General features: G+C 32.9%; 1 protein-coding gene across 1 annotated transcript; it reads left to right on the top strand.

Moving 5' to 3' along the window:
* The first annotated feature begins 2,091 nt into the window (after window positions 1–2,091).
* On the top strand, window positions 2,092–15,004 carry LOC128860215 (uncharacterized). The gene is made up of 4 exons (XM_054097552.1): window positions 2,092–2,322; window positions 7,548–7,680; window positions 11,105–11,282; window positions 14,841–15,004. The coding sequence occupies exons 1-4, from the start codon at window positions 2,092–2,094 to the stop codon at window positions 14,956–14,958; spliced, it is 660 nt and encodes a 219-aa protein (XP_053953527.1). The 3' UTR covers window positions 14,959–15,004.
* Window positions 15,005–15,016: the final 12 nt, after the last annotated feature.

The raw sequence follows: 15,016 nt of genomic DNA, 5'->3' as shown, positions 1-15,016 counted from the left end.
CTCAAGATTTCCATTTCTACCAGGACAATGGCCCTAAACATAAGGCAGCAATCGTGCAGACATGGCTCATATGGAACTGTCCACATTTAATGCAAACACCGGCTCAATCACCTGACATGAACGTCATCGAGAATTTATGGTCATTACTGGAAACAAAAATCCGCACACATCGCATAAGCAATAGAGATCAGATAAAAATCGTAATTTTGGAGGAGTAGAACAAAATCGGTCCGGAAGTAACGAAAAAACTAGTGAAGTCAATGCCAGAAAGATTAAAAGCTGTTAATAAAGCCAAAGGATACCACACAAAATACTGAATTATTTTTAAATCATTAATTTAACTCAAATTTAAGAAAAAATGGATACTGCATGAAATAAGCTGTACTTTGATCTGTTCTGTGTCTTAAAAAAATACATAAAGAGCCTTTTTGAGCCTACTGCAATTGCGTATAAATTGCTTGATATTTAAATTTTTTCAAAAAAAGCTTTAGCTTTCAAAATACAGCATTCGAAGTTTTAGTAGTTCACCTGCATGAAATAAGCTGTGAGCCACTGTATATCATGTACAGAATGTTACTAGTTCCCCGTAGCAGCACCTCCACTGGAAAGCGTTATAAGGGGATTGGAAATAAGAAGTGAAAGGCTTCATTTCTATTGTTCAACCATCAAATTGCACATAACTTCCCTTTGTGGTACCATTTTATATATTATATCGTAAAAGTAGCCGTAGCCGAATGGATTGGTGCGTGATTACCATTCGGAATTCACAGAGAGAACGTTGGTTCGAATCTTGGTGAAACCAAAATTAATAAAAGCATTTTTCTAATAGCGGTCGCTCCTCGGCAGGCAATGGCAAGCCTCCGATTGTATTTCTGCCATGAAAAAGCTCCTCATAAAAATATCTGCCATTCGGAGTCGGCTTGAAACTGTAAGTCCCTCCATTTGTGGATCAACATCAAGGCGCACACCACAAATAGGAGGAGGAGCTCGCCCAATCACCCAAAAAGGGTGTAGGCGCCAATTATATACATATATATATATAAAAGTAAATGATTTGTATTCGATAGATAAAACAACGCCATTAAAACGAATTCAGTTTCAATTCGAAATAATGAAAATTACCGTAAGCAATTATATTTATGCTATATTCGTATATGAAAAACAATAAAAGTTTATTACAGATTATTGACATCAAATGAAATTGCACGATAATACATAATTTCGCCAATTTCAGTATTTTCCAAAATGATTGCCATAATTCGTTAAGTGATGTCATGAACTTTTCTTTTGCAGTCACTTCAAAATTTCCAATTTAGTTTTTTCTGCATAAATTTTCCTTTTTATTTAATAACTATACCATACCTAGACCAATAATATTTAAAAACCTCTACACATTTATATATGCAAGCATCTACATTGCATTGATAGGCATAATTTTTCATACGCGTAGTTACCTGTTGCATTTCACACTGCGCTGGCGCTTGGCAAACAAATCAAAGTACCCCTAAACAAATGACGTCGACTGGGCTGATGGCATTTACAAATACAATTTTCGGCATTTATGTATTTACACTGCCACACCATAACTAACCGACGCATTCAAGCATTTGGTCTCCAATGTATGCGCTGTCCTAGCATAACCATTCACTCATTCGTTCATTCAGTCATTTGCCTCACTGCATATTTTCGCTCTCATTTCAATTGCTTTCCTTTGCCTTTGTTTTGTTTTCTTATGGATTTTTATTATTATTATTTTTTTTTTTTTTTGTTAGAAAATTCACTTTCGTGCGCAACGATGCCTGAAAAATCAGCACAAATTATCGGTGCGCATACGCAGGTACTTCAAGCCACTCGTTTGGCACCTGCGCAAATATTTCAATGCATTTAACGCTGCACTTGCGCTGCGACGCCATGCCACCAAATGCGGAAACTTCAACTGCACTTCGCGCTTCTTTGATTCTGCTCTTGAAAATACATAAAACCAAGCGCGCGATGTCGTCTAAATTTAGTCACGTTTCACTACTGTGGGGCACATACGTGAGCCGGATTTTAGTAATTTTTTGATTTTAAGTTGCGAACTCCTTTACTGCGATGTTGTTGCAAAATTGGCATTTCCTTGTGTTGTCTGCGTTTGTCGCGCTACCGCAGATTCGTTGTGCAGTTTTCGCTTACGAAGTGGATCGGAATAATAGTTTGAGTGAAGTGATCGAACGGCCGTCAGGTTGGCTTCAGGCGGCTCAGGATATGATCGCTAGTCCGGCGGGACATGTGGTGACGCAAGTTGCCAAGGAGCTGATCAATCGATCGACAGGCAATAGTCAAGTATGTGCAGATATTTAATGAAGTGGAAAATTTCCAAGTGAAAACGATCGCTGAGTTAAACTTACTTTGATGCACTCGTACATACATGCATCTATATACGAGGGTTGCTATTTATATATCTGGCTTAAAAGTGAAAAAATTATCATTGGTGGTTCAAACTGGTTTTATTGTTTTCCTAATTAATCTCCACACAATTTTACATTCCTTTGAGACCACCTGCCCAGTTGCGTTTACACAACGTTTTTTAAATTGTGTGGGATCCAGGAATAACAGAACTTTTTCCCAAAAGGTGCTCATTTCATCAACTCACATAAATTTTATTGATGCTCGTCATTCTAATTGCAATCCAAGGATTCCTCAATCTCACGGCACATGTCACATGACGGCCTTCCTTAATCATTTCGTGCACAGCAGCGGTATTTCCTGGCACATAAACCGATTCTGGACGATCATCCCGGAATCTGTTAGTGAACGATCAGCGACCACGAGAAAATTCAGTGTATGAGTAACAGGTTTTTACAATGCTAAAGAATGGTGCTTGCACGCCGTATAATGGTCTTAGTTCGTCAATTCATTGTCTTGTCTTATTTTGTTATTCCCTGTCGAAAATTGCTACTAATGAAATTCACAGATGGGTCCACCTCATCCACCAGACAGCTGCTGCAGCAATGACTCGAGGCACTACCAAGTTTCACCGCGTGGATACCTAACGGACAATGTCCGGCAAGGCTACCCACAAACTTTAGGGCTTTCAGGCTTTGTTAGGCTTAGAAATTCCTTATTGTAATAAAAGATAAATTTATTTTAAGATGTTGGCATGAAACATTTTAAAAATTTTATTTTTTGGAACTATGTTTATCGATTAATAATCGATAAAAAAAATTAATCGCCCATTAAAGCTATAAAGTGATAGGAATCAATAAGTGATAAAAACCGATAATAAAAAAGAATCGATAATAATTAAAAACGAATTAATAATAACAATAATCTATAATAATAAAAAATATCGATGATAACTACAAAGGAATCGATAATAATAAAAACAATGGATAATAATAAAAAATAATCGATAATACAATAATAAAAATATCGATAATAATTTAAAACGAATCGATAATAATAAAAATAATCGAAAATAATTAAAAGCGAATCGATAATAATAAAAAATAATCAGCAATAATGAAGAAATGGCAAACGTCCGAGTGTATTTCTGCCATGAAAAAGCTCCTCATAAAAATATCGCCCGTTCGGAGTCGGCTTAAAACTATAGGTTCCTCCATTTTTTGAAAAACATCAAGACGCACGGCACAAATAGGAGAAGGAGCTCTGCCAAACACCCAAAAAGGGTGTCAGCGCCAATTATATAATCGATAATAAAAAAATTAATCGGTCCAAACGATTTAGTTAAGGTTAGGTAAAGTGGATGTCTTGCGACCCAAATACGCCAAAAAGAGGTCGCTTATGATACCACCAAAACTATCCCATCCTTACTCCAAATTATCGAGAAAATGATATTAGTCGATGAAAAATGAAATGCCGTCGGAAATTTCGTGGAGGAAATTATCCGAAAAATGAAGCATGAAATGGAAAATTATGCTGAAAAGCACTGAGCATAGGTTTCTCAAAACAAGCGACCCTGGACGCAGGGTGAGTAAGTAAGTGTCCTTCTTAGGACGCCGTATTGGTTTTACACCTCGAAGCAATGCGGAAGCAGTCCCAGGGTGGAGGGAAAAATCCAAGAGAAGAGGAGGGATATTTTTAGTAGAATCACCAGACACGTAGTATAGACTAGGATTTTTTAACCCAACCTCGCCGCCAAAAAAGAAAAGAAAAATCCTTATTCCACTTGGTCCTCTTTAAACCATTCTGTGGGCTTTATAAATCTAGTAAGCCTACCTAATTTTATATATGCAGCATCCACGGTGCTGTCTAGAAAAGTGAAACCGAATAAATTGAAACTTCTTCTATATAGAGCCATGCACCAGAATAGATGGTGTTCAACTGTATCTTCCCCTTCTACATTCTGACCGTCTCTGCAAAAGTAAAAATATGGTGCCCCAATTCTGATGACATGTCTTCTTATAAGACAGTGCCCAGATAGGACTCCTACTAATATGCTCAAGTCTTTCCAAATAAATTTAAGTAGACTATTGGTGCGACCCATATTCCATTCTGGCCATATCTGTCTACTAATGCTACAGGTATGTAACTGTCTCCAGCGATCATTGGCAATACTTAAGGTGTATCTATCTATTTGCAGCTTACATGTTGTCTTAGGCTAAGGTATATCAACTTTGTCTTCAGTAATTTGGAGTCTAGTGCCCAGTCTACCGTCTTATTTTCTTTTTTGGTCCAAAACACGCGGTAGGACTTATTTATTTTACACAGAATACAGAAATTTAAATTTATTCCATTCATTCATGTCATCTTCTTCTGGAACATCGTCATAAATAAAATTCTGAATTATATTTTGATTTTCTTCCAAATCCATTTCCTGTTGAATCATTGGTCCTAATCTCTCATGCCTTGCGATATAGCTATAGTTAAATGCATACTTCTTGTCTAAGTAGCCTGTTCGTAGTGCATTGGAAACATCACTATCAGTTATTTTGACCCATGAATTTTTTACCCAATTCACAACTTCTTGTAAGCCTGGTTTCTGGTTCTCGCTGATTTCTCACCATTTTGTTTTCAATATATTCATTGATTTCCGTCCGCAAATGATCATTGAATGGCTTGTTTATGGCAATGTCAAGTATCCGGAAGAAACCAGTAATTTCTGCCGGAATCATTATTTGATCAAGCTTTCTTTCAGCTAGAAAGTTTTTCATGTCCTTACCGCGGTGAGTACTGGCTGAATCCCAAACTAGTAAACCTCTATACTGACCCCTCAACAGTGGTGGCATAACTGCTTGGGTGTACTTTCACTTTCAATGGCATAAATTCCAGAAACACGTTGAATCTGATCTTTCTTACCTTTAGTGGTTAAAAATGGCGACACTTTCTGGCCATCCAAACGAATCGCCAAAATACAGGTAACACGTGCACTATCGTAACCGGTAGAAGGAACGTAAATTGACGAAAAAGCCTTGCGGGGAACTATCGTTTGAGCCCTTGACCTAGGAATACCGCAGTATCATCCATAGCAATCATGTTGGATAGTTGGTATTTCGAAAAATCGATGCCATCAATAAAAAGCTTAAACGCAAGTGCACGCTTAACAACTTTATTCTCTTCCAGCTTAAACAATGTTGTTGATCTCCTTAGAGACAGTTCATATCGTTTAAGGAAGTTCTCCAACCAGTGTGACGATGCTTTAAATTCTGTGGATATATCAAATTCAATTGATGTTTCAAGGGCAAATTTTTGAATATCAGCCCTGCGCACAACCAAAGCCATTGCTCTCCTTGCTACAATCCGTAACCGTAGTCTGCAGGCTATTTACGAACCACACAGAGATCCAACACCTTCTCTTTACAGAATGCTAATGCAAAATTATTCACTTTATTTTTAAATAAAATTACTTATGAGAAAATAATCAGACTTACAAAACTGAAATGAATGAACGTTGTAAACCTGCACTGTCACTCAATGTAGGTTTAAGATAAATTCCAAGAATTAATTTGAAACGAAGTAGGTAGTAGAGGTAAAGAATTCATTTCTCGGAATATTTTGTTTCAAACATTTCTCTAAAATGCGAGTATTAGGAAAACTAAACATTTTATTACTTATACTTAATAAATGAACTGCATTTTTTTACGAATTATTTTTGTCAAATTATTTTAACTGGCGATTATTTTCGGGGGATGTCTTATTTTCGGAAAAAACGGTAGCTAACTCATCCGTCTTAAAGTTACCCTCAATGTTAATTTTTTCCTGCCACTCAGCCTAGAGTTATAGAGAAAAACTGTCAAGAAATGATCTATAATCGATTAGAAATACGTCTGTACTTATGTAAAAGTTACTCGGAAAAGCAGTTGTAGGTATATTATACAATAAAACTCCCAACAGATTAGTATTACTTTTAAAACGCGAGGCTGCTGCACATATAAAATATTTTCTTCGCCTTCTACTTCTGATTTTTTCAAGCTCTTTTTATGCTAATATATAAACAAGAAAAGTATCAGAATTCATAATTTAAAGAAGACGTAAAAAAGATTATAAAAATTAAAAAAAAATAATTATCGAATGGTAAGTAAAAAATACTTTCTAAACGTTATCTGGCGCTTAAGAGCAAATTCTTCGAAAAGGGTAACTTTTGTGACATAAATTCATGGAATTTCCACTACGGCAGCGCACAATTTCCGAAAACTTTCATTGTGAACGAATTTATAATCAACAAATCATCGAAAAGTCACCAAAGACGCGTCATATGGCTCGAGCTGATTTGAATACTAAATACGAGTATGTTAAGGGGACAGATACCTGTAAAATTTCGAAATTTTTTTTTTTTTCATAAAATGTTAATATAATCCTTTAAGAATATGTCAAAAAAATTTTAAGTCGTAAATTTTAGTATTTCTTATATTATAGATCGACAACCGTGACGACTCTATTCTTTGCGTTCGAGCAGTGGGATAGGAATTTTCATGTATGTAACTTTAGACGCGTTTATCTCAAAACTGTATTTTTCGAATTGGCGTACACGATAACTCGAAAAGTTATAAACCGAACTCCCTGAAATTTTGCACACCTCTTTTTTATGCGATTACTTTTTATGTGAATTTACAAGTTTTCGAAAATATTTCCAAAAAATAATTTTCTCAATTTTTTTGTTTGAAGCACTTTTTTCCTCGATTTTTTTTCTTTTTCCATTTTTTTTAATTCATATAGAAATTATGACATTAATAAACAAAAAAATTTTTGGTTTTTTGTATTCAGGTCACTGACGCCGATGGTACAATGCCCGCCGATTGAGAAGTCCCGCTGCGACCTTGCTGGAAGAATTGAGTGTACATTCGCCATTTTAAATGATTAAAATAAAATACAAAAAATCCCATATTATTTTGATGTATAAATAAACTGTATGCCAATTTTGAAGAAAATATATTGACTTCTTCATTTTAAATAATTTTAATGAAAATCAAGAAAAATATGGCCGTTTACAGGTGTCTGTCCCCTTAACTAGTTTCATTGTTCACATCCCACTACTTTTTTGACAGAATGGATATCACATTACTTCCAAAGGTCAAATCTGATTCAAATTTTAATTTTATTTCTTGCAGGTACTCAGTCTGAACCTTACGAATCTGCTGATAATTATTTTGTTAAAAATATTAATATTTGCTGCCGGCATGTTGGGCGCTGGACATTGGAATGGCTATGGATATGGTTATGGGCATGCGCGGAGTGCAGAAGGTGAAAAAAAATATTATTTTAAACGAAATTCAGTATTTTTAAAGTTTTGAAAATTTGAAGTAAAATTTTTCAAAAATTTTCTTATATTATTTGAGATGCAATTCATTGGTAAAGTAATAGGAAAAATAATGCAAAAAAAATAAATATAATAGTGTAAAAATAATATAAACCCTATGAGCAGAAAGTACCGGAATGTTTAAATAAAACAAAACAGAGTTAAATTTCAGGCAAATTTATCTCCTTCAAAATGTTACCCAACTGAAGCAACACAAATGTGCCAACGTTTAACCCAGTCCTCCATGCACCCCTGGTGATCGACGAAGGGGTGGCCTTCAGCTCCTTCGTCGCATTCTCTTTGATCTCCTCTATCGAGTGAAAACTCCTTCCACGAAGTGGTAACTTCAACTTGGGAAACAAAAAGTAGTCGAACGGGGCCATATCGGTGCTTGCACGATCGGTACTTTTTGATCATAGGGTAAAAATACTATCGCATTCCGATGAAATTCAAACTATGAATTCCGTTAGAAAAACAAATTTCAATGCTGCGAAATACGATAATTTGTTAGTTTTATGAGAAATTTAGAAAGCGTACGTGGATTTTACAAAAAGAGTTGCGCGTATGAAAAACGATTTAAAGCAGTGGTCCTAGGAAGACTCCACCCTAAAGGTGCAAAAATGTCACGTGCATCTGCAGCAAAATATTTGAAGAAGTCGAAGGCGTTCATAAGTCATATTTAATTTTGTAAAAATAATTTTGAAATCGACTGAGTGCAGCCAGAGATTATGACAATTTAGCGAGTTCCCTTTTTCTAGAACTCAAACAAATTAAGTTTAGCTACATATCTCTCTAAGACCTTACTTTCTTTATATCGGAATTCATGTGCGAGTTCATTTTATATAAGAATGGGCAGTCAAATGTGGCAGATCAGAATTTTGTTTTTAATTTGTAAACTTCTGTTACCAATCAAGTTTAAAGACATGGAAATTTATTTCAAAAATTCATTTGCTGTGCACCTTTCTCTCCTCATACTATGGGGAACATTTCGAGTACGGATCTTTTTTTTTTGTTTCATGAGGTAGGGTGCAAAATGCCTTCGCACTTACAGCGTCCGGCGGCTACTGCGCCGTGTAGTGTGGCCACTAAAACGACCCACCTCTCCTTCTGGGAACGAGGCTCGTCTTCTTGTGTCTCTATCTGTGCGGCTCCGTTTTGTTGTACTGTGTCGAGGTCATTCTTTTATTTTTTTAGAAGTACGTTGTCGATGTATTTCTTTACGGCGTTCCAGCTGTCCTCGCGTTCGAGCATTTTTCTGGTTATGTTGCTCGGTGCGATGTCGTCAATCTGCTCCCTCAGAGGGTTTCTTTCCGCGAGCCATCTGTTACAACTAAAAAACGTGTGTTCAGCGTCATCGCTCAGCGCTTCGCAGTATATTCACTTGGAATCGGTTACTTTGCCCATGCGGTATAGGTATCTCTGGAAGTATCCCTGGCCTGAGAAGAACTGAGTTAAGAAGTAGTTCACTTCTCCGAAATTCGTTGAACCCATTTGTCAATTGATGGAATAAGTTTCGCCGTCCATCTGCCACTCAGTTCAGTGTCCCTCCGGCTTTGCCACCGCAGAATGGTTTGACATCTCCGTTCTGAGAAGCTAGTGATGACGTGTTTCTTCTTGGAATCCCACGCATCCATTCAGTCCCGGACCATGAGGTCGACCCGCTGATCACGAAAATTGCTGCGCCTGAGACAGTGCGGTAGGCTAAGGCAACTCTGAGTGCCGCTGTTCGTTGCACAGCCTCCAGTGCTTTGCGCTTGGCTTTGCATAATTCCCCACACTTCGCTGCCGTACAGAGAATAGAACTTGTGGCCTCCATAATTAGCTTTCTTTTGCTCTGTGTTGGCCTACCGATGTTTGCCATTAATCTACTTAGCATACCCGTGACCTTTGCTACTTTGGTAGCCGCATGCCGTATCTGGGCCCAGAAAGTAAGCCTGCAGTCAAGTTGAATACCTGAGTATTTCACTACTCTTTGGGTCACTAAAGACAAGTCGCATATTTGGATGCTGATGTGACCTCGTGTCATAAGGATGACTTCAGTTTTATGTTTGATAAGTTCCAGGCCATGGTCCTCAAGCCATATTTGCGTCCTTATCATGACTTTATTCGGCTTCCTTCTAGCATCCTCAGTGCCCCGAGCTGGTAGGACCGCCGCTATATCGTCCGCGTATCCCATTAGATATCTATCTTCTGGCATTTCTGTTCTCAATATCTCATCGTAGCTCAGATTTCAGAGATCGGGGCCGAGAATAGATTCAGAGATCTGGGCCGAGAATAGTACGGATCTTAACCAAAACCAGTTCAAGAATGATTTGAAAGCAATGACCAGTACACCCAACCAGCCAGGGCAACCAATCGCCAAAGATGATCGGCACAACTCAATCGAAAATATGCTGTAATTCACTTCCGCGTAAATTCAATGTAATCAATGTAACATAAAAATGTTGAATACCCCAGTAATATATTAATATTTTTGAAAATATTGTACGAGTATAAAAAAATAAAACGTTGGCAGAATTTGTCATAAAGCGCATTAAAGCATGGTCCTATGATGATAAATATTTCAATGGATCATTTCAATGAACGCAATAGTCAATTAGCGACTCACAATTGGAATTGGTCCTGAATGCATCCTAAAGCATACAGAGTCAAAAATTTGAACATTAAGAGTTATTTAAAATAATAACTTATTTTATATATTAGTTTGGGGAAAAAGAATATCATTATTTACTCGGCCGCTTATGGGCCGCACAAACCGACTGTTGAAACTAAACAGGAAAAACATGAGAAATCTTCTCGGGATCCTAACAGGACATTGTCTGATTAGCAGGCATGCCAGTAGACTGGGAGCACCCTATTGCACGACTATTGCAGAAGCTGTAACGCCATTGAAGAAGAAGAGACTATAGAACACTTTCTACGCGGGTGCATGCCTCTGGACAGAAGAAGGTTCAATATTTTAGGAAAAAGTTCCCTGAATAACTTGGCAAAAGTAGCCAATATAAAAATAATAATAATACTTGTTAGATATACTAAAACCACAGGTTGGTTCAATGAAGACAATGTAGAGAGAGGAGAGAGGACAACCCTGGTTGTATCACAATGGGCATACAGCAGGCCTAGGTGCGTCAACTGACAACCACTATACCTACCTACCTACTCGGAAGATGGCTGTAGCGATCGATATCTCGTAAAGTATCGGATAAACAGTTTAAAGTTTATGCTCGTTGTCAAGGTGACATTTCACACTAAAATAATTCTTTTAGGGTGTTAACATTGAAAGTAATATTGAACCGACTGAACTTGTGATTCTTACAGCGTTGTAGTTCCGAGCTTAAGGTAATCTTTTTTCACTTTATTTTATTTTAGACGATATCAACTTTGGCCTGAGTGACGGCGAAGATTACCTCATCACTGGTTTCTTAGCTGCGCAAGGCATAGGACTGGATGATTGCCTATTTGCGGCTGCTTGTGCCAGTCCTAATGTGGCCGACGAATATGCTAAGGCGGCAAAAGCACTAATTGAGGGCATCGAAAAGTACGAGGGGTAAGTTAGTGAGAACTTTATATCTTGTTTTTGTTTTTTTTGCTTTAATCAATTCAAGAATAAGTGGAATTCATTTGGTGTTACTGAAATTGCAAATTATGATGGCAAATATATTTATTTACATACAGCCTGCAACAAATCAATATTTTGACCAGTTTTGATTAGTTTTCTTTCATTTTTGAAAGTTTACTATTTTTGTGTGAAAGTGTACAGCTCAGTATACAACAAAAACGAAATTAATGCAACTTTCGTATTTTATATAAAAATTAGAAAAATTCCACAAATCTTCCATAACAATTCCACGATTTTTAATTAGAAGTTTTGAAGAAATTATGGTATGCAATTTTTTAGAGCTGAATTGAATTTCGGTATAAAAAAGTACAAGTTTTAGGTTGCTGAAAAATCTCATTAAATTTAAAAATTTTTTTTTCTTTGGCGATGTGACGAATTTTTTTCCATGCAGTAAATGCCCTACATTTATTGTTTTCCAATTTTTAAAAATTTTTAATTCATTGAAATTTTTAAATTGCATTAATATAGGTTTTGTTAGATAATGAACCATAGCTTCACACAAGAATAATGAATATTAAAAAAACAAAAGGAAAATAGTGAACACCGGTGAAAATGTTCATGTGCCATCACTTTGTTGCGGGTCGTATATACAAGGTGGCGAAAAATTAATCATCAATTTCGTTTTTTAAATACATTTTATACTACTTAAAAAAAAACATTTTGAGAAATTACAATATTTCAGCCATCATTTTTAATTTTTAAAAAGTAAGTTTGTGGTTGCTGAAACAATCGCTTTATTTTTTATAAATTTTTTTCCTTGGTGATCTTGCGTATTTTCTCCGTGTAATAGATATTTTGGAATTTTTATAATTTTTTGTCTAAAATTTTAGAATTTGATTCATTCGTTTTGTGAAATAATGAGCAATACTTTTATATAAAAGGAAAAATAAGGAACATTCAGAAAACAAAAGGAAAATATTCAACCCTAATGAAAAGATGCATGTGCTATCAATGTGACGGGGGTGAATATACAAGGTGGTGCAAAATTTGTTATCAATTTTGTTGTTAAATATTTTTTTTACTAAATAACAAAAAATGATTTTGAGTGATGGAAATCTTTATTTTGACCTTTGCGTACTCCATTGCTTGTCTGTTTGTATACTGCAGCTATTTAGTTCACAAATGACGCACAACATCATTTGCGAAAATTCTGAATCTTCCGATAGGGTGATTAATTTTGCGCCACCTTGTGCATTTCACTTTCATTTGACTTTCGTTGACGTCTGGTCATTTGCACTTAACTTACCTTAAAAAACTATTTAACTTAGCTTTAACTTAAAAAAATTATTAATTTAAAAAAATACGAAACTAAAAATTATTTTGCTTAACTTTAAGTTACAAAAACTATAATTAAAAAACAAAAATGATAAAATTTAGCTTAATTTTAACTTAAAAAAAAATAAATAAATAAAAAAGTAAAAATTAAAAAATTATTTAGCTTCACTTCAACTTAAAAAATTTATAAGTGAAAAAAATTAAAGAGTTCATAATTATTTAACTTATCTTCGAATTTAAAACAATTATTAAAAAAATATTCACCTAAAAATTTAAAATTATTCAACAACTTCAAAATTATTCAACATATCTTAAACTTAAAAACATTATAAAGTGAAAAAATTTAAAAATTTAAAATTACTTAACTTAAATTTAACTTAAAAAATTGCAAATCAAATTTAAAACAATTAATTTTATTGAACTTAACTTGAACTTAAAAAAATTATAGATTAAAGAAAATGAAGAAAATTAAAATTACCTAACTTACCTTTAAATTATAAATTAAATAACAAAATAAAAAATTAAGTATTACTTAACTTACCCTTCAACTGAAAAAATATATATTAAATAAAAACAAAAAAAAATTAAAAATTATTTAACTTAACTTTAAATTATAAGAACAAATAATATCTCTAACTCATAAATTTATAAATTAAAAAAATTTTAAATTTTAAATTATTTACTTACCTTCAAAAAATTATAATTTAAACAAAAAATTAAAATCAAAAATTGCTTAACTTCCCTTTAACTTAAAAAAAAAATAGATTAAAAGAAAATAAAAAAAAAATTCAACTCACTTTTAACTTAGAAAAATTAAATATGAACAAAATTTAAATTAAAAATCTTAAACAAATTAAAATTAAAAACAAAATTAAGTTATAAATAAAAATATAAATAAAAAATTATTTAACTTAACTCTAATTTACATTTTGTTAAAAAAGTATAACTCAAGGGATATACAAAATTAAAAATTATTAAACTTATCTTTAACTTAAAAAAGTTATGAATAAAAAAACTTTTTAGTTTATTTAACTTAACTTTAAAGTATAAATAAAGAAAATTATAAATTAAAAAATAAAAATAAAAAAATATTTACCTTAACTCTAAATTAAAAATTTAAAAATTATAGATTAAAAGAGATAAAAATTAGTTAACTTATCTTTAGCTCAAAAAAATTATGAATTAAATTTTTTTTTTTAATTTAATAATTAAATTAAATTAAATAATAATTTTTTTAAATATATATTATATTAAAATTTAATTAACTTAACTTTAACTTAAAGAATTATAAATTAAAAGAAAATAATAAAATTATTCAACTTATCTTTAACTTAAAATATTATGAATGAAAACAAAAATTATTGTAAAATTAAATTAAAAATTAAATTATATATTAGAAAAAAAAAAAATATTTAACTTAACTCTAAGTTATTGCTTTTTTATATATAACTTAAAAAATATGAAAAATTGAAAATTATTTAACTTACCTGTAATGCAAATAAATTATAAACTAAAAATGTAAAACAAAAAATTGCTTCACTTTAACTTAAAAAAATTATATATTAAAAAGAAATAAAAAATTGAAAATTATTCAAATTATCTTTAACTTCAAAAATTTATAAATTCAAAAACAAAAGCTGAATAATAATTTAGCTTACCTTTAACTTAAAAAGAATTTATAGATTAAAAAATTTAAAATTATTTTCCTTACCTTTAAATTATAAATACAAAAAAAGTTATTAACTAAGCAAATAAAATTATTAACAATTATTTACCGTAACTTTAAATCATAAATTAAAAAATTATAAATTAAAAAAATAAAAAAATATTTAACTTAACTCTAAACTATAGATTAAAAAATTATAAATTAAAAGAAATTAAAAATTAAATATTATTTAACTTAACTTTTACTCATGAATTTAAAAATATTATATTTAAAAAAAAATAAGAATTATTAATTGTACTTAAAAAAGTTAAAAAAAAAAATTAATTTACTTAAAAACACCATAAGTCTTCCTTTATAGTATTTAAATTCCATTTATTTGAATTTCCACTTATGTTCACGCCCGGTTATTTCCACTTAATTGTGAACTGCCCTAAAGTTTTTTAAATATTTGTTTTAATGTGTTTCTCGTTTTCCAAAAAAATTCAAAATTTTTCGCCAAATCGAAGTATTATCAACGTAATTTATAAATGTAATCTAATTTCCAGCAACGCATTCAACAACCCCCGCTACAATGATCTAATAGGTCTGCTGGAGAAGGCCGCTTACGATGGTTATCGCGGTTTGCCCTGCAACAGATCATCGAAGTGCGATATTCTGCTATGAGAAAACTCCAACAGCATCAACGCGAAATTGCACAACTGTCAAAACAACATTAAATGCG

Source organism: Anastrepha ludens, chromosome 2, assembly GCF_028408465.1.
Source record: "Anastrepha ludens isolate Willacy chromosome 2, idAnaLude1.1, whole genome shotgun sequence".
In the NCBI taxonomy this organism is placed as follows: Eukaryota; Metazoa; Arthropoda; class Insecta; order Diptera; family Tephritidae; genus Anastrepha; species Anastrepha ludens.
This window is presented reverse-complemented; position numbering and strand designations above follow the sequence as displayed.

Bases quoted from the DNA above. Each gene is read 5' to 3' on its own strand.
- LOC128860215 (XM_054097552.1), top strand. From the start codon at position 2,092: ATGTTGTTGCAAAATTGGCATTTCCTTGTGTTGTCTGCGTTTGTCGCG. The intron at 2,323-7,547 runs GTATGTGCAGAT...TATTTCTTGCAG, and splicing joins GATCGACAGGCAATAGTCAA to GTACTCAGTCTGAACCTTAC. The intron at 11,283-14,840 runs GTAAGTTAGTGA...TCTAATTTCCAG, and splicing joins GGCATCGAAAAGTACGAGGG to CAACGCATTCAACAACCCCC.